The sequence below is a fragment of the Octopus bimaculoides genome, chromosome 5 (assembly GCF_046866305.1).
Source record: "Octopus bimaculoides isolate indiv1 chromosome 5, ASM4686630v1, whole genome shotgun sequence".
Classification (NCBI taxonomy): Eukaryota; Metazoa; Mollusca; class Cephalopoda; order Octopoda; family Octopodidae; genus Octopus; species Octopus bimaculoides.
In genome coordinates, this window is record NC_142932.1 from 24,041,504 (window position 1) to 24,062,346 (window position 20,843).

Here is a 20,843-nt window from a genome sequence, read left to right on the forward strand (position 1 = left end):
GATGATTAATATTGAGTACTGGGCATTCAAATGCTCAATATCGCACAATATCTATCTATCTATCTATCTATCTATCTATCTATCTATCTATCTATCTATCTATCTATCTATCCGTCTGTCCATGTGTGTGTATATATATATATATATATATATATATATATATATATATATATATATATATATATATATATATACATATATATACACACACATACACACATTTGTATGTATGTGTGTATATATGTGTATGTTTCTCAATTTCATTCCCTCCCACCCACACTACTTGCTTTCTTTTATCTCCACTGACATTTTAACACATTCATTCATTCATTCATTCATTCATTCTTCTCAGCCCTTCTTTCTCATTCGCTAATTTCACTCGTTTCTCCCCCCCCCCCCCCCCCACTATTTCATTCATATTGTATTTCATTCATTCTACATATCTAGCTCACATTCCTCCCACCACCATGACCGTCAATGCTATCACCACCACCACACCATCATAGTTACCTCCACCACCATCACAACGACTCTATCATCATCGTCATCATCATCATCATCATCATCATCATCGCTCTTGTCATCTCTGCCTTCGCTATCAACTCTTCTTTCTTTTCTGTTCTAGATTTGCCTAAATACATTAACTCTGTCTCCATCACACACTATCTTACTTAACTCTCTCTCTCTCTCTCTCTCTCTCTCTCTCTCTCTCTCTGTATCTCTATTCCTTGTTCAGGTTTTTCTAAATATTTTTTTCTTTTCTTAAATAACCCCACCCAACCACCACAGAGTCTCACAGAGTCTCGAAACTGAAGTTAAACTAAAAAATGTAAATAGAACCAGTTCTGATCTCTAACCTCAGCTGATGCGAAGACAAATGTTTGAAAGTCAGCAAACAGTAGAGATTCTGATAGCAGAGAGACAAAAAATACAAAAATAAATAAATAAATAAAAATGAAATTTAAAAAAAAGGAAGAAAAATAAGCAAGTTCACTCCCACCCTCTTTTGTTTCATCTTTTCCTTTTCCTCTTCTTGCTATTAATTTCTTTCTAACCATCACTGACTGGTTAAACATTCAACTTTTCCAAACATCACATAATGTGTGTGTGTATGTGTGTGTGTGTGTGTGTGTGTGTTATACTGCAGTATTTGAATCACATAGTCACGTATGTATGTAGTATATATGCATATATGAATGTGTGTTTATATGCATGTTTATAAAGGATAAAGGATTATATGTTTATATATTCGTGCATATAATGATCAAAAGAATACATACATGCATATATATATATATATATATATATATATATATGGGAGAATGTACGAAAAAAACAACAACAGACAAGGACAGGTGGTGTAAACAACAAAAGGATGTATTAGTATGACGCTCGGGAATACGGAAATGTGTTACAGTTAATTATATAGAATATTTAAAATGGTGTATAAATAATATATTATTATTACTATTATTAATCAGGTCGCTGCCGTGAATCGAACTCGGAACCTTGGGGTTAGTAGCCCACGCTCTTAACCACTACGCCATATGCCCGTGGGCATGGGCATATGGCGTAGTGGTTAAGAGCGCGGGCTACTAACCCCAAGGTTCCGAGTTTGATTCACGGCAGCGACCTGATTAATAATAGTAATAATAATAATAGTAACAAATAATATATTATTTTATATATTATATATTGTATGGTTCATACCATATTCATATATTCATAACAATAGAATTACTGTCAATCTATTCGCTCTTCTCATTTTCTCTGAGTTACAAGAAGTATTCTTTCTTATCCACAGACTTAAATGTTTCAACAGCATTCACAAAATCTAATCCACTCATACATTTTGGTCATTAGTCCATCTGTTATATAACACTGACCACATCCTGGTTCTTATCCTGGCTAACTTACATATAGGTAAGGAGAATATTGTATATATCACATGCAATGAAGACCCGTGTGTTTGTCTAATCATACAATGAAACAAAAATAAGTTTATGCTGTTAAATAGTTGGCAAGCTCAGTAGAGAATACACTGGTTTCTGAAATCCCATTATTCAGTCTCTCTTGTGTTGGTGCCATGAAAAATGTAGCCAATACATTCTGTAAACTGGTTGATGATAGTTAGGAGCATCTTGCTGATAACCATAGAAACCATGTCAAAGGTCACATGACCATCAGTTTATGAGAGTAGCCACACTCAATAGGAGGTGACTAAGACTTTGATGGCTCCTCCAATCCCTGCCAGTGGGGGAATCAGATGTGGTGATGATACTGATGTTAATAGTGATGGTGGCAGTGATTATTCTATTCTCAACAAATATATAATTTCTCTTTATTACTAAATGTATTTATTTGTTGTTTATATATATATTTTTATCTTTTTAACTTTTATTTTTTCATGAATTTCCAGAGAAAAAATTCTTTGACAAAGTCCTTGGCCTTCGCAGCAGTATAAGTGATGAGGCTGGATTAGAATCCATGGACCTGCATCATTTAGAAGATGACCAAACAGTTCCTTCTAAACTGACTGATCTTCCGTTCTCTCTGATGGCTTCTCCGGGCAGTGCTTTTCATATAGAAACTGCTGACCACTGCCTAGATCTACCTCGGGCTCCACCTCCCAGCTATGAGGAACATAAAATCATTTCTAAATTTCATCACCAAGAACTTTCTCATGAAGATCAGGCAGCACGCTGGGAAGATATTCAAGATATAATTAGAAGGGAATCATGTGAGTTAATAATTAATTTACTCGTTTATTTAATTAAATTTTATTTACTTTATTTAATCATATGCTGTCTGTATTTGCCACTGCCATGTAAGTTAAGTAAGAGGTTTCTTGAAGCTGGTATTTACTGAAAAGGACACAAAGAAAGCAATATAAAATATAAGCAATGGGAGCGTTGTAGTGATGGAGGTGGTGATGTTTGAGTATTTTTAGTCAGCTCTGTTGTGTGTAAAATGTAAAACCATGTGATAAGGAGATGATAATGGATTAAAAGATGATCTGGTTGGCATTATTCTAGCCATGGGCAGCCTCGTTTTTATTGTTGATCATGCTGTCCAAATACTGTGGCATGAGATCACATTCAGAAAATTTGTCTATTTTCACTCAGTGTGAACACAGTAAAATGAGTACTCCTGCTCAGTAGGTCACATGATGATGAGGAGGTTAAGCCATTGTTTTTGGTAGTGTTGCTGTATATGACTGACAAATTGTTTCGTTAACTTGCAGTGCTGAGCTGATATCCTGCCAAGGGTTAAAAAACATTTGATAAACTGGTGCCCTAGGTCAGCCATTGAAATGCCTGTCTTTTTTCTATTGTGCAATACTGTCACAACTAGGACAAGTTTCACATCTCACTTTACACAGCAGGAAGTGTAACTAACATTTCCAAAGCAGGTAACGCTTACACAAGAATTCGTTGTAAAAGCCCTGTTTGATAACATTTCATTTACAAACTTTTGGTATTTTGATCCTATTTCTACTTTCTGAGTATCATCTGACCTCCTTTATTGTAGTAATACAATGACTGAATCATAAGAACTGAGATTTTTACCGTCTCATCCTGAGCTCTTTGTCCCTTTGTTACCAAACTTCTCAAGAATAATAGTTAATGAAATACATCTGTATATAGATAAGAAATTTGAACCTTACTCGTCCCCACAAAAAAAAAAGAGCTTTTCTTGACCTTTTTGTTCTCATGATTATGTTGAAATTCAATTCTGTATGGTAGAAATTAATTTTGAAAATCAGGATGAATTTAGTAAAATTATTTTTATATTCATGTTCCAAAAACCAGCTTAATAATAATAAAATTTTGATGAAAGTTTTAATTTCATTCCCTTTAACACAAGACATATGTTTCCATAGCTCCGAGGGGGTGGTCTCAGGTGGGTTTGTATCAAGAGTTAAACGCAAATTATATAATCTGTATCTTGACATCCTGTGCTTTAAAATTTTGCCATTCGTGATGGAGAACAGCATAAGACATCCGCATAGTACTTGTAATTCTACTACTCAATATTTTGCATGTCTCATAAGCTGGATTAATTGTAAGGTTATGTTTAAAAGATATGCAAGAATTGTAAGCTGTTTAACACCTTAAAACAACAATACTGCAAACCTGGCCACTGTACACCAATCACTGTTTACAGTGATTGGTATATAGTAACCTGGGATCCTATGTTACATTCTGTTTATCCTGTTTCTTTCAGGGCAGCTGTACATTAGTAGCATTTAATTAACATAATTAACATACCAAGAGTTTGTGAGCTGTTTACAGACAATAGCCCAATATGATTGGTCAGTTATGTGTGTTAATCAAGCCAATCACATTAACCTTTGAAGTTACCGGTACTTTTGAATATTTAAATACATGATTTCTTGAAAAGGTTCAAGGTGACACCTTCTCACGTGTCTCAACACTTTGTGAAAATTTCTCATACATTGAACCAAAATTAACACTTGTAACCCATTGTGAAATAATGTTAGTTAATTTTATACAGTGAATATAATTGAAAACCTACATTATAAATAAAGACTTGGGGACAGAGCAATCTGATACACCCAATCACCTTATGTTCTAGCATATATGGTAATTTGAAATTGAAGTCTCCTTAACATTGTCATGATTTTAATTCCTCTTTCTCTTTTAATTTATATTGCAGCCACCTTGACAACTTTAAGTTCGGTGTCTTCTTTTTCCTCGTCTGTTAAAAGCGAGAATAGACCCGGTCTGGACTGCCAAATCCAGTGTAAGTACTTCCAGCACTCGTTCCAAAACTAGCCTCTGACCAACGCTCTACCTAACAACCACTTCATACCATTCTGGCCACATATGTATACAGACAGTCCACAAGCCTCCGGGCAAAGCGTTCCATTTCTACACACCTGTCCAACGAGTTAGGCAAAGAACAGGTTTGCTGTCGTGAACTTTGGTCTTTTCTCATGGGTCAGGTATGAACTAAATTTCTGTGTTTAGAGCAGAAATATTTTGGTTGTTTCGTAGTTTTGTTCTCTTTTGTTTTTTTCCTTCTCTCTCTCTCTCTCTCTCTCTCTCTCTCTCTCTCTCACTATCAATTCTATCTCTCTCTGTCTTTACTCTCTCTTCTCTCCTCTCCCTATCTTTTCTCTTTTGCTCTGTGCTTGTTTATTTGGTTAATAAGTTTTGCTTTTTTTGTTATTTTGTTTGTTTATTCCCTCCATTAATTTTGATTTTATTTTCGTCGTAGTGGCCACATTTAGAATAGCTATTTGTCCCCTTTATTAATTTTTGTTGTTATTTCATCATAATCCGTTATATTCTACTTCCTCTTCTGTCTGTAATTGTATTTGTTTGCTTATATAATTCAGCATCATAAAAACAATACTTTCTACAATCAGACTTTTATCATGGATTGGAAGATAGTTACATCATCAGACAAAATGCCTTTGCAGCATTTAGTTATTGCTCCTTACATTCTGAGTTCAAATCCCACTGAAGTCAACTTAGCTTTTAATATTTTGTGAGTTAATTAAACTCCCAGTCAAACAATCCAGTTGACTTAACTAACATTTCCCCCCCCCACAAATTTATGACCATTGCTTTTATGTCAGCAATTTGTCTTTGTATTGTCCTCATAAGTCTTGTCCTTCTGGCAGATTCATTACTACACTACACAAAAAGTTTCACAACATTTCATCTTGAAGAGGTCAAAAGCCATTGAGATTAACTTCACCTTTCATCCTTTCAGGGTTGACCCCTGACATCAATGTAATTGACAAGACTCTCCTAACAAAATTTCAGGCCCAGAGCAGAAAGGATTATTATTATTATTATTATTATTATTATTATTATTATTATTATTATTACTATTATTATTATCATCATCTTATAATGTAAAACATTCCAGCCTATCTTTTATCCATATATGGAAATCTGAGATTATACAACATTCCCTTTTTGAAGTAGTAGTAGTAGTAGTAGTAGTAGTAGTAGTAGTAGTAGTAGTAGTAGTAGTAGTAGTAGTAGTAGTAGAAGTAGTAGTAGTAGAAGTAGTAGTAGTAAATAATGATGATGACAAAAAGAATGGAAATGATGATGGTGATGCTGTTGATGATGGTGTTGATGTTATTATTCACTTGTGATAGAGAGGAGGAGATTAATCATCATACCAATAGTATGATGATTAATGTTGGAGAAAGAGCATTGACACTCATTAGTCTCTTGTTGTTTCCCTTGTAGCCTGGTCAAGTGGACAATCGGTGCCAGAAGTACCAAGCAATTCAGGTAAATATAACTTTATACACACGCACACACACACACACACACACACACACATACATTCTTGTATCTGTTCCTTTTATATTTGTTTTTCGATGGTAACATGGATTATTTGAATATACTTTTGAGGCATTCTTTTACGACCAGATGCCTTTCCTGATGTTAACCTTTACCTATTTTTCAAGTTAATATAATATATGTGTGTATAGGTGCAGGAGTGGCTGTGTGGTAAGTAGCTTGCTTACCAACCACATGGTTCCGGGTTAAGTCCCACTGCGTGACACCTTGGGCAAGTGTCTTCCACTATAGCCTCGGGCCGACCAAAGCCTTGTGAGTGGATTTGGTAGACGGAAACTGAAAGAAGCCCATCGTATATATGTATATATATGTATATATGTGTTTGTGTGTCTGTGTTTGTCCCCCCCCCCCTCCAACATTGATAGAATAAGTACTAGGCTTACAAAGAATAAGTCCTGAAACAAGTAAAAAGAGTAAAAAAAGAAGAGATGTGTATGTATGCACACACATTTGTTGGAATTGATAACTTGACGAGGAAATACTTTCTTTCCTTGTGGTTCTGAATGGCATTACCTAACCAATTAACTTTTATTTCCTTGTCTGTATGTATTTGAACATCTGGAAACATGGTGGTTTTGTAGTTTTCTGAAACCTTTGTTTCATAAGTTTAGGTTTTAATTGCCTCATTTCTAAAACTATTTCAGTATCAGGTAAAATACTTACACTTCTTCTTTTGTCATTCTAGGTTCCAACTGCAGTATTGCTCAGACACCAGAATGGTATTCAAACAGTGTACAAGGTACTATACCTTTATATATATATATCCTCTATGTTTTGTGTAGATAAGAGTGCAATTTTTTTCAGCTGTGTACCTCTTTCTCTCTCTCTTACACACACACACATGTGCATGCATAAATGGTCTGTTGCTCTGTAGAATCTCCAAAGTATTCTCAGTTATCACCCCAGAATAAATTGGAAACTTGATCCAGTGTATTCTTGTTTGAGGAACCAGTAACAAATTGTGGAAACTCTAGAGTAATAGGCCATCGGATCACTCTATCAAGTTGAGTGACCAAATCTCATTTGATGACATAACAAAGGAGCCTCAACTTAAGTTACTTGTCCTGCTGAAAATAGCATCTAAATCTCCATCAAATCACTACCGTAGACTATATAGTCTTAGATAAAAACCTGAAGAAAGAATGAACTCGCTCAGCAAGTACTTCTTATATGTTCAGTTTATGTGCTATTTTAATTGTCATAAAACAACGATTTAGACATGGACAAACCCCTGTTGTGTTTCACTCTTCAGTAAGTCTGATCGCTTAAAGAAAGAAACCTCATTACAGTCAGTGGAACAGTTAGAAACAGCAGCCAAATTTCACTCACATCATGTACTACTGTTGTAACAAAAGAAATGACACATTAGAAAATATTTTCAAATATTCAATGTTTGAAAAGATAAGCCTCCCCGCAAAACTGGATGGATAAGCTTTAAATGCCTTTGATCAGAGGTCTGCTCAAGTAGGACTGATCTAATTAACAGGATGATAAGCATTGCTCATTTATTCCACATTTGACAGCAATTTGCATCATGAAGAAACAGCTTTGGCCCAATTGACATCCAATATACTCGTTAGGAAAATACAAGCCATTGTTGTAATTAGTATAAAGACGAGGAAGAATTAAAAAACTATTAAAGTAATTAAAGATGTAATAAAAGCTTGAAACAACTCTTAATTGAAAACCGTGAATTGAATAAGTTGATTAATTAATAAAACAAAAACAAAAGCAAACGATTTGTTTGCTTGCACTGGTGCCCTGAAAAAGAATTCAGTACAATTTGTATAGTGGTTGGCATTAGGAAGGGTATCCAACTGTAGAAACCACAGCAAAGTGGAGACTGGAACATGATGCAGTCTCCAGGCCATTTGGCTCCTGTCAAACTGTGCAACCCATACCAACATGGAAGATTGATGTTAAAAGATGACGACGATGATGTTTATACACACATGCATATTATATATGTACAGGAGTGTGTGCTTATGTGTATATAATATATATGTATACATGTATGTGTGTGTATATATATATATATATATATATATATATATATATATATATATATATATATCGGTACTAAATGTGTTTATTTGGGGAAGTCCAGTGTGTGGCATTATTCTGTAGTAATGCCCCTTATATAAATATAAACAAATAATTATATTCTTGGGAATAGAAATTTCCCTTATGAATTTTTTTACACACTGGCTTCTTGATAAAATTATTCTAAAAGATTTTTTATCCCTTTTTGAATTTATTAATCATATATATATATATATATATATATATATATATATAGAGAGAGAGAGAGAGAGAGATAGATAGATAGATAGATAGATAGATAGATAGATAGATAGATAGATAGATAGATAGATAGATAAATAGATAGATCTGTCCATGTACACATGTGTGTACACATATAAACATATATATATATATATTAAAATGCAAAAGGAAGAGATAAGCATAAATGAAATGAAAATAGACTTAAATCAATGCAGTGATGTCATCGTTTACCAGACATTTATTTTTGTTGTTGTTCTTTGTTATTATTGTTAATCTAATGCAGTCTATGATGCAATTAGCTACGTATGTAAGTGTGCATATGTGTAGCGTATGAGATTTTGCGTTTGTATATGTTTGTGTGAGTGAATTAAGCATTGTGTGACTTTTGTTGTGTGTGTGTGTATGCATATATATATGTGTGAGTGTTTGTGAACTAATGAGTATAGATGAGCTTGTGTGAGAATATACAAGTATGATATATGTAGGTGTGAATATGAATCTATTATTTGTGATTATGTGTGAGTGTGTGTGTTTGTGTCTCTCAAGATTTCCTAAACACTGACCTATAGTGTAAGCACATTGTTTGGGATGGTCTCACATAGACATAGTTATAAGGTGAGCAACCAACAACAATCTCCTCTTTCTCTCTCTCTTACTTACGTTTTCTAATATATCTCTGTCTCTTGTTTTTCTCACAACAGAGACAGTCTGCTACATGTCACTGGAATCTATCATGCCATGTAAGTACAGCTGTGTCTTTTTCTTTTTTTTATGTTCTTTTGTCACATTCTCTTTTTTTTAAACATTTTCCTTTTCCTATTTTAGTCTTTTCTTTTTGAATTTTTTTTTTCTATTTTACATTTCTCTTTTCTCTTTTACTGTAATCTTTTCATCTCACCTCACATATCATTTTGATGTCCTTTTGTAAGGGACATCAATAGAATCAATATTTATTTCATCTCAACACAAATATAATCCATCAATGGTGGTGGGACAGTATGTGCGCGCACGTGTGTATGTGTGTGCATGTGCATGTATAACATGACTCAGTCATATTTTTTTCTTTGGGTAATTTGCTCTGTTAAACTTTATCTTAGGATTCAAACTTTGCAAAAGGTCTTTAAAACAATGAAACCTACTTAAAATTGGGTCACTGGTGATAAACCAATGACATTGTATGTTACATGACACACTGTGCAGAGCGGGTGGATAAGGTAACATGTAAAAGACTTTGAAGGAAAATAAAAATAACAATCTTCCTACATCATGTTTTGAAAAGCATGCATCTGTAAACATTCATCTAAAACTAAAATACTTGTATGTATAGGTGTAAGCATGGATGTGTAGTACGAATTATGCTTCCCAACCACATGGTTCTGGGTTCAATCTCACTGTGTTGCACTTTGGGGAAATGTCTTCCATGGTAGCCACAGTGGATTTGTTAGATGTAAGCTGAAAGGAGCCTGTCATATACACATATATATACGTACACGTGTGTGTTCGTATCTAAATGTGCGTGTCTTTGTGCTTGTGTCTGTCTCCTACCACTGTTTGACCACCAGTGTCGGTTTGTTTACATCCCCATAGCATAGCAGTTCAAGAGCAAGAGATGATAGGATAAGTATCAGGCTTGAGAATATAAGCACTGGGGTCAGTTTATTTGATTAAACCCTTCAAGGCATTTGCTGCAGCATGGCCACAGTATAAAGACTGAAATAAATAAAAAATAAAAGATATAATGAAACCTAGGTCACTGGTGGCAAACCTATGACATGTGCATCTCAATCGTGATACACTGTGCGGAGTGGGTGACTTAGATGACATGGGGTGGATTTTGGGGTGGGGAACAAATTTCTCTTCAATAACACCTTATAAAATCCAGCCAGCCATTCCATGCGCATCCATAGATCCATACGCACTCAAAGAAACAGAAGGAACAATGTTTCATATTCAAACTTGGAACTATGTCCCTGACTGGTTTAAATGAGGATTTTCTTTCTCCTCCATTTCTTCTTAGTTCATTCATCTCGTTCTCATCATTCATCTCGCTTTCCACCTCACTTTTTCTCTTCACCTCACCATCACCCACTTCCTTTCATTTCATTTCTCTTTCCTTCTCCTTCTCTCACCCAGTTTCTCTCTCCCACTTCTTCCTGTCCATATATCCAAACTTACACCTCGTGTTCCCCATCAACTGCAGCCAGTTTCTCAAACATAGATAATATAAAACTCCGCTGCCTTTCTATTATCTCCTTCCTGTCATATGCAATCTGAAGAAAGGCTGTCTGAAACGTTGATTCCCCACTCTCCAATGTATTCTTTCCGTCACTTTTTAAAAGAAAAAAATAATACACATCTTTCTGGTGCAGACCACCAAACACACAGCTGTGTTTGTGTGTGAAATATGAGATAGCATAGCATTTGAATCGACAGTAAAGTAACCTATTGCTTCCTCACAAATGTCCTTTATATCTGATATGTAACTTCAATGTATTTGAAGGATGCAGTTTGGTTTACAATGCCTTTTATGTTTCTCTTCTACAGCAGCAAGAAGCACCAATTCTTCGCCTGCATCCACAACGGGTTCTTTTGCACCAAGTAAGTATTTACGTTTTTTTTTTTAAATATTTGTGTATGCATGGAATATAAGTGTGTAATTGTCTGCACTCGTAATGAATGAAGGAAGTGAGTATGCGGGTCTATATATGGGTGTGTGGACACGTATTTACGTGTGTGAGAGAGAGAGAGAGTGATTGAATGTGTGTGTATGTGTGTGTGTGTGAGACTTAAATCCACAAAGTGACAAATGGTAACAAAAATATTAAGAAGGTAAAATAGAGGCATGATGTTTAGAGGTTTCCTTGTTGACTCCACGACTCTCAATAATTTTAGTTTAACTGATTTCTCCAAGTACGTACTTTTCCATGACATCACTGTACTTCCTTTGCTACAAAAGTCATCATTCTGTGATACAAATTTGAATTTACTGCTACTAAGTGGGTGAGATGATATCCTGAAATCATGATCATCATCATAGTTTTAACATCCATATTTCCATGCTTGCATGAGTCAGATGGAGTACTTTTAGACAGATTCTCTGCAGCCATATACCCTTCATGTCATCAATACTAAGTTCCCCTAAGTTTGAGAACAAAATTCCTAGCAGGAGCAAACCTAATTTTTCAAGAGGATATTCAAAGTGTTTTCATTCCCCTCAACCAAATTTTAGGGGAGCACTTGCATCCCTTGTTCTTAAGCCTATGATACTCTTCTGTTTCCTAGCATATTTTTGCGTGTTTCTCATGAAAGACTAGATAGAAATAAACAGCATCACTTGTTCATTAACAATTGTCATGTGATGTCAAGTAAAGGGGACTCACACACACACACATGACAGGCTGTGGTAGATTTCTTGCAGTTTCCATCTACAAAATCCACTCACAGCCTAGACATTTGTCCAAGATGCTGCTCAGTGGGATTGAACCAGAAACCACAAAATTAGGAAGGCAAGCTTCTTAGCCACACGCCCATGCTTGCAGCCAAATTATTATAAGTATTACATGATATTTACTGTCTTGTTCTATCTTTTTCAGCTTACAACAGTTACCCACCTTCGATGGCATCTAACCCGAGCTTCTTTGACCCCAGTAAGTGTCTTCGTATCACTCTTATCACCCCTGCCCCACATATTTCTTTATGGTTTGTTATTGTATTTAGTTTCTTCAGCCTTCATCATCTCCTTGCTAGAACAATATCTGAAATATCCTCTAGTGTACATGTACCTGTGTGTTTGTATGAACACTTACATTCTGGGCTTAGCTAAGCTATGGGCAGTAATGCTTGTTATCATTTCCTCAGCAACAACCTGTCCCTTAATGTTGTGCTTCTGAAGACAAATGGAATGAAAACTCCTTTTCAAAGCAATTCGTTTAATCCAAGCTAGCATGCAAAAATCAAAGGAAGGAACGAACGAATGAATATATGTACACACATACATACACACATACATATACACATACATATAATCTCAACCCTTGTACTTATTCTATCGGTCTCTTTTGCCGAACCACTGAGTTACGGGGATGTAAACACACCGGCATCGGTTGTCAAGTGATGTTGGGGGGACAGACACACAAACATATACATACACACACATATACATATATATATATATATATATATATATATATATATATATACGATGGGCTTCTTTCATTTTCTGTCTACCAAATCCACTCACAAGTCTTTGGTTGGCCTGAGGCTATAGTAGAACTGAACCTAGAACCATGTGGCTGGTAAGCAAGCTACTTACCACACAGCCACTCCCGCGCCTATATATATACATATATATATCTTTTTTTTGTTTTTTGTTACAGCTAGCACATCAAGATGTACTCCATCACCATCTTACGAAAATAACAATGTAAGCAATGTCAACAACAACCACAACAGCAACCATACCAACAACATTCTCAGCGGCAGCAACAACTGCAGCCAAACCAACAACACAGTAATAAACAAGAAACAAAGATCGTGTAAGAAAATTTCTGGTAAGTTCACTCATCAATCTTCCGCATTGATTGTTAATATTTATCATCATGATGAATGATGTTGTTGCCATAGTGATATCATCATCATTGTCATCATCAAATGATTTCAATTAGAATGTATTTTCACACCTCAGAATGCTTAATTAGTTATCTCTAAGAGCAGAACTCTGACCTCACGGGCTTATGATCTCTTATTATTTTTAAATGATGTACTGAAGATGTCTTTATCCAAAGATCCAAAGTGCCTGGTGGTAAAGTGTGGTTTGGAGGTAATTTGGGTGCTATATTTAGCATGTGGACACCACACAAACCAACAACTTATTGCTTTGTGTAATATCCATGATGTTTAGTCTCATATCACCTCTGATTGATCTGGCATATGACCAAGGTGGCATTCCATCCTTGTCCATCTCTCTAGAAATTTGTCCAGGGTTACACAATCCAATGTCTCCTCTCCTTTCTTAATAATGTAAGATGTGATTTGAGGGTGATTTAGCTGCTATTTCTAGCAGACATTGTGACCACAAAGTGTCTATTCTTGTGACTGGTGTTGTTGAAGTCTGTGAACATGAGTATATCTGGCTTGCTGGAACTGTTTCCACTTCATCTTCTGTAAAACTACATTTTGCTCTCTTCACTGCGTCGTGATAACGATGGGTAGAGGAACCCCCTCTCCCACAAATATATATATATATGTATTATTTCTACACACACACACATGATATATATATATATATGGTAGTGATGCTATGTTAAAAGCACCCAGTACACTGTAAAATGGTTGGTATCAGGAAGGGCATCCAGCTATTGAAAACATGCCAAAGCAGACAGTTGCACTTGGTGCAGTCTTCTGACCTGGCAGCACTTTTAAACCGTCCAACCCATGCCAGCATGGAAAATAGATATCAAATGATGATGATATATATATGTGTGTGTGTGTGCATTGTTATTGTTTAACCCCGAGTTGTCTCTGATATCAAACAAACCTATGATCAAACACAATCATCTGTCTTTTTTTTCCAAGAATAGTGTTACGGTAGGAAGCTACATTATTTCAACTTGTCCTCTCCTTTTTTTTATGATGAAATAGAATTGTATGTTGTTCCGGTCTGTGTAGTTGAAATCCATTGTTCTGCCAATATGTAGGTGTGTCTAAATATAGGTTGAAGGTAGCTTAATCACATAGATTAGACTGTCAACGTCTATGGACAATGTCTGTACAATAGACATTCTGAAACACCTGTTTATCTCTTTAATATCAATTAGCAACGTGTGTGTTTAGTTGCATGTATGTGTACATGTATGTATATATATATATTTATATATTTATTTATTTACATACATACAAAGATATATATATATATATATATATATATATATATATATATATATATATATATACACACACACACACACAAACATATGTGTATGTGTTTGTGCAATAATTGTATCGATAATTTTTGCCTGTTACTCTCTAAAATTTGAGTCTATCAACTTGATAGGCATCAATAGATTGTTTCTATAAGCACGTGTTCGTGTGTGTGTCTGTTTGTGTCCGCACATACATATGTAGGTGTGTGGTAGTTTCTATATTGTCTTCCTGTCAACGACAGGGCTTCTACATACTCACCCAACCAGCTAAAAATAGCAGCCAAACTTCTCTCAGATCACACCTATTTTAAATAAGATAGGGAACATTGGACAATGTAGTCCTCGGCAAACAGGACCATAGTAAATAATGGATGAATGGGAAGGCGTTCGCTACCCACGTTGGATTTAATGTGTAAAAGGGCACAGCATTTCCGAATTGGTTCCGGGTTTACTAATGTGACATTATAAGATTTTGTTACATTGCGATTTTAATTTAGGCTTGTGTAAGGCGATAATTCTTTGTTATTGTCATTAAGTTATTGTCAATAAGTGCGCAGTGAGTCATGAAACAAATAATTAAGACATTTTTGTTGTGGGAGCTGTCAGAGATGTCTTTACTTTACCCTCTATCGGGCGCTAACCCCGTTGTATTTATATATATATATAAACAGGATGGTCACGGCTGAAAAGCTTTTTATCACAGGTCTGTCTACTCGATCAGGGCTGACCCGAGACTAAACAAGTGTACTTAATCACCCGCGCCCACATACATGTAAATATACAGATACACACACAGACGTACAAGCATTCACGTACACTTCACTTATTTATTTCTCTGGTACACAAAAAATATTTTCAGTATTTAGACATTCTGATACACACACACACACAGTGAATTGAGTAAATAGATTTTTTAAAAACAACTGTATCTGTTGGAGGGAAAAAAAAAGAATAAAAATAAAAGTAAAAATATTTCTTTGCTGACATCGTGGGTGTAGATGGAACAAAAGCCACCGTGTTGTCACTGATAAGGGAGTGTGAGAATGAAAAGAGAAGAAAGAGAGATGTTAAATAAATAATAATAATAATAATAATAAAAAGAAAAAAACGGAAGAAACACGAAACTGTGGTTACAATTTGACTCATCAAATGATGGTTGGTATGTCATAACCAAGGGACGTCACTCTGTTCTTACTAGCGTACTATAACTTACACGATAATGGCCCTTATTAATTCAGCTTGTAATTTGGCTACCACAGAATTGTGATAGATATTACATATTGCCGTATATACCTTGAATGCCTAAGATCAAATCCTACTAGGATTTCATTGTATTCCGTCCATCAGGAACAGAGAAAATGTGTATCCCTAATATACTGAAAGCTGATTATATATTTTCTTTGTGACAATGTAACATATTGATGGGCTTTTGGTTGCTACCCCTTTTTGACATTCCTCTTTCTCAATTCTGCAATTGAGTTCTCTTCCATTTGTTTTCCTAACGAAACATCGAAACTGTAGTTTGGAATTGGGGTGGCTTGTGTACTTATACCTTGCTATCTTATGGCTAGCATTAAGCTCAGTTTTTCCTGTTGGTTTCAAATTTTGGCAAAAAAAACCCAGCAGTTGTGGTGGACAGGAAAAGTAAATCAAATCAATTCCAGTACTCAACTGGTATTTATTTTAACGACCTCAAAAGTATGAACTCACAACGTAAAGATGAACGAAATGCTAGCAAGCATTTTGCCCAACATGCGACCAACTCTGTCAACTCACCACCTTATTGGTCATTTTCTAATATTAATCTGCTTCTTTGCTTTTTTTGGTTTTTCATTTGGTTTTCCACATGTTTTTTTTTTTAATTATATCTTCTAAATATCAGTATGGCTGGTCCTAGTTCAATTCTTTGGGCTTTAGATCTGTTTATAATAATAATAATAATAATAATTATTATTATTATTATTATTATCATGATAATAATAATCCTTTCTACTACAGGCACAAAGCTTACAATTTTGTATGAGGGTGCCAGTCGATTATATTGATCCTTGTACTTGATCATGAAAGGATAATAATAAAAATAATCCTTTCTACTGGAAGCACAAGGTCTCAAATTTTGGGGAAGGGAGTACGTTGATTACATCGGTCCCAGTGCATAACTGGTACTTATTTAATCAACCCCGAAAAGATGAAAGGCAAGGTCAACCTCAGCGGAATTTGAACTCAGATGAAATACCGCTAAGCATTTTGCCTGGTGTGCTAACAATACTGCCAGCTAGCCACTTTCAATAATAATAATAATAATAAGTAGTAGTAGTAGTAGCTGTAGTGGAAGTAACTGTCCTTTTGGTATGCATTTCTATCTGATCTCTGCAGCTTACTAGAGCAAAGTATTGAACAGAGTTCTGTAAAAGTTAATTTGAACTGAGTCATCTGACACTGAATACCATCCTTTCAGTTTTATTGATGTAACAGGACATAATTGTCACATAGTAGCCACTTCTAACTTCAAACTGGCTTCCGATTTTTTTTCTGAGTCATTAGTTTAATAGGATGTTACTTCATTGATTGAATGCACTGCCTGTCAATTTGTTGCTCAGATATATACAAATATAAATTTGAGAGATATATAATAAATTAGTTATGACCTTGTTGTTATTGCCTTGTCACTAAATTATCTATTTGCTAAGAGCTTTCAAAGATGCATGGATTAAGGCATCTCTTACTTTGGGGCTGGAAAGACATCAGGTTACAAAACAACACCTTGATAATATAGTTGTTTATGGTTAGCAGCAGGAAAAGCATCTAGCTGTAAACAATGCCTCGATAATATATTTATCTAACCCATGCTAGAATAGAGAAAACATTTATAAAGTGGAATCTTGAGAAGACTGATATTTCTTCATTCCTAATATCTTCATATTCTGGCAAAAACAAAAGTAAGAAAATAAAGAAAAAGCTTACTGTAAACTTCAATTTTAAATCATTAACAGTTTTAGTTGAAGTTTTTTAGTGTTTTAGATGAAGGCACTGTACAGACAATATTAAAAGAATGAAGCTAAGAATTTAATAGCTTATAGGATTTGCTAGCTCTAGGGAGCAGGAACTGTTGTATCAATTATAGAAATGACAAAGAGCTTATACAGAATTACTTATGTGGGAGTGATTAGGTTAATGTGTTAAGGGAGTGTAGGTTTGCTAACCAGTCAGAGTTGGATGTTTGTATAAGTAAGATCTGCTACATCCCTGATAGGTTAGTTGTAGAGTTGTGTATGATTCACTTATGTTTTATAAAAGAGTCGTAGCAGTTCTCAGCTAAAATAGTTACTGGTTTTGAAGAGAAAGTCTATCTTAGGAGATACACTTTTTACATTTGGCAGATATATGTGATTATTATGAGAAATTGCAATGGTACAAAAATCTGGCAATTGTTAAATTCATCAAGATTTTAATTGACTTGGTATTGAGTACTTCACTGACAAGTTTGTAGGAAAGATGTTTTAGTGGGGTTTTATTTTTTGGCTACTCTACTGGTTCTGCTGCCCTTTGCTATGATACTCTTTAATGATAATTGTAGACAAGTATCTACTTGTGTGTTTCATAAATAATTTAGATATAAACTTGAGTAGCTATTGTCATCTTTTTCCTGAAGCTATGATTATGAAATTATCAACACAATAGCTTACACAGTCTCAGAAACAATTCTAAAAGTACTGTAAAATATTATTGTCTCCCAAAATTTATACATTCACACATGCATCAATCATCAACATCATCATCCTCACCACCACCACCACTACAAATTCTGTCTGACAGAATTTGTTCAGGCAGATTTTCTATGATTGGATGCCCTTCCTCTTGCCAACATTAATCTGTTTTGAAGCAAGGTTATCTCTCGTGGTCAGATATTTTCTCCATGGAAGATTGGAAATAAACAACCTCGCTTGTCTGATGGTGATGCTCATTTACAGCTGCAAAGTGATGACAAGACAAGATGTATTTTCTCTCGGTTTTCTTTCCTCATTCCTTTCTGTAGAAGAGCATAGGCTCGAAATGTCGAAGTCTCTTCTATTTTTCCTGAGCATCGAATTAATACACCTTGTTCGTTGTCCCCTCACCTGTCTCTGTCTTCTGTTTTTTTTTTTTTGTACAATTTGAACCCTATATATATAATGTATAACAGGCTTCTTTTAGTTTCTGTCTTACAAATCCACTCACAAAGCTTTGGTTGGCCTAGGGGTATTGTAGAAGACAGTGGGACCAAGTCTAAGACCACATGGCTGGAAAGCAAGCTTCTTATAACCACACAGTCACAGCTGCATACAAAAAAAAAACTGCTTCCATGAATTATGTACAATACTGTATTTTCAAAAGAGGAAAAAACTATATAGATTATTATTTAACCCTTTAGTGTTTGCATTATTCTGCCAAAATTAATGCTTTTTCATCCACATTGTTTTGAACTAATCATGCATTATCTTGTAGCTATGAGATTTTGATGAGGTAGCTGTTAATTTTTAAAACGATATTGTAGGGTTGGTGTGAGAGACCAGATTTGGCCAGTTTGAACATAAAACAAACAGAATACTTTTGGCCGGATATGGCCAGTTTAAATACTAAAGGGTTAATACATAAATTAAAATTCAAAAACAATTTAATAATTTTGCACTTGCTTTTATTAATTAACATGATTACTTTTTTTTTTTAATTTCAGAAGAAAGTCCTGACAAGATCTGTGGCATGACGTTCCAACAATTGATGTCACATATTCCAGGTAAGGGAATATTCTATATCACCAGTGATTATTAAAGATCAATTTTGTTTAGTCTCTAGAACACTGTTCCTTTTAATTAGAAAAAAGATGATGGCCTTGGTCATTTCTCTCTTTTCCTTCCTACTAAAGGTATCCATCAAATGGATGGTTTTTGCATATCAGTTATTTAGCTGCTCCAGAACATGGCTGATAATCTACATTCTTCATTCTGTAACTGTATTTCGGGGCATTCATTAAGATGCTCTTTTTAAGACTTCTTCATATCTAATATGAGAATGAATTGGTATACAGGCCCATTATGAAAATAAGAAAGTAATTGTTTCAGTGAATAAAATTACTGAAAGATTCATTGCTACTGAGAAGGGATATCCTTGTAAAATACTTGTTCCATGCATTAAGACAGCAAAATGTCCCATTCATTTGTTAGTAACTCAATCTTAGTTTTCATACTTTGTATCATTTACTAAATATTGACTTTTGTTTAAGTCTGGCACTCATTGAATTTCATAGAAAAAGGTGGGTGTAATCAAATGGAGTAATCCTATATATTATTGGTTTTTATTTCTCATTTATTCCCAAAGGGATGAAAATTTAGATGCATGAGGGAGTTAAACACACTCTATAGAGAGACAAAACTAAATATTGTAGAACATTTAGATCAACATTTAATTAGATTTGCCAGCTTTCCAACCCCTTCCATTTATTTAATGTGAGATTAATGCTATTTATGAAGTCATAATCTGTTGTTTTCTTTTCTTTAATTTAATTCTCTAATGTTTATATTTTAAATAATATTTATGTTATTTTTCCTTTTTTCTTTTTTCTTTTCAATAATAGAGTCTGGACATATTCAGTTGTGGCAATTCCTAATTAAGCTTCTGTGTGACAAAACAAACAGTAATTGCATTCGTTGGGAAGGAGATGAAGGCCATTTCACTATTCTGAACCAAGAAGAGTTAGCTAAGCGATGGGGTGAACGTAAGCGACGCAAACAGATGACTTATGAGAAGCTCTCCCGCGCAATTCGGTATTATTACGATAAAAACTATGTACATAAAATCCATGGAAAGAAAGCAACTTACAAATTCAATTTTGATGAGTTGCTGAAATCATCGAGCCGTTCAAACCATCAGTCAAAGAATAAGGAAACTGATGAATCAACAGCCATGGTTCAGCCGTATGATATTTCGGGTTACCCTGCCACGATGCCTGTAACACCAGCCTCTTCATCGTCTCCTTCTTCATCGATGCAAAGCACTTCATCAGGTATAGTTTTCAATAGTAAAAGACCACTGAATACATCCTCTCCCTATGGCTCTGAGCTACCTGAGTATTCACCACCTCTGCAGACCAGTAAGAAACAAAAATTATCCTATATTCCAAGTATGTCGCAGCCTTGTTACAGCCTGGAGCAACACTTCAATCAGAATGCTTCCTATCTAGATGTATCAAGCCTTTTCAATGAAGAGAATACACAAACATACTATTGACTGGGAACCTGAAAATGAA

At 34.9% G+C, this 20,843-nt stretch overlaps 1 protein-coding gene across 1 annotated transcript in view; it reads left to right on the forward strand.

Moving 5' to 3' along the window:
* The window catches only part of LOC106876427 (uncharacterized), a 40,224-nt gene that overhangs the window by 18,882 nt on the left and 499 nt on the right, over nt 1–20,843 (forward strand). The window contains exons 2-11 of the mRNA XM_014924970.3: nt 2,420–2,740; nt 4,681–4,767; nt 6,237–6,281; nt 7,039–7,092; nt 9,341–9,379; nt 11,184–11,237; nt 12,233–12,286; nt 13,016–13,189; nt 19,275–19,334; nt 20,172–20,843. The exon at nt 20,172–20,843 is cut by the window's right edge and continues 499 nt beyond it. Coding sequence (XP_014780456.1) covers nt 2,420–2,740; nt 4,681–4,767; nt 6,237–6,281; nt 7,039–7,092; nt 9,341–9,379; nt 11,184–11,237; nt 12,233–12,286; nt 13,016–13,189; nt 19,275–19,334; nt 20,172–20,824 — 1,541 coding nt within the window. The 3' untranslated portion in view covers nt 20,825–20,843. The remainder of the gene's footprint in view (nt 1–2,419; nt 2,741–4,680; nt 4,768–6,236; nt 6,282–7,038; nt 7,093–9,340; nt 9,380–11,183; nt 11,238–12,232; nt 12,287–13,015; nt 13,190–19,274; nt 19,335–20,171) is intronic.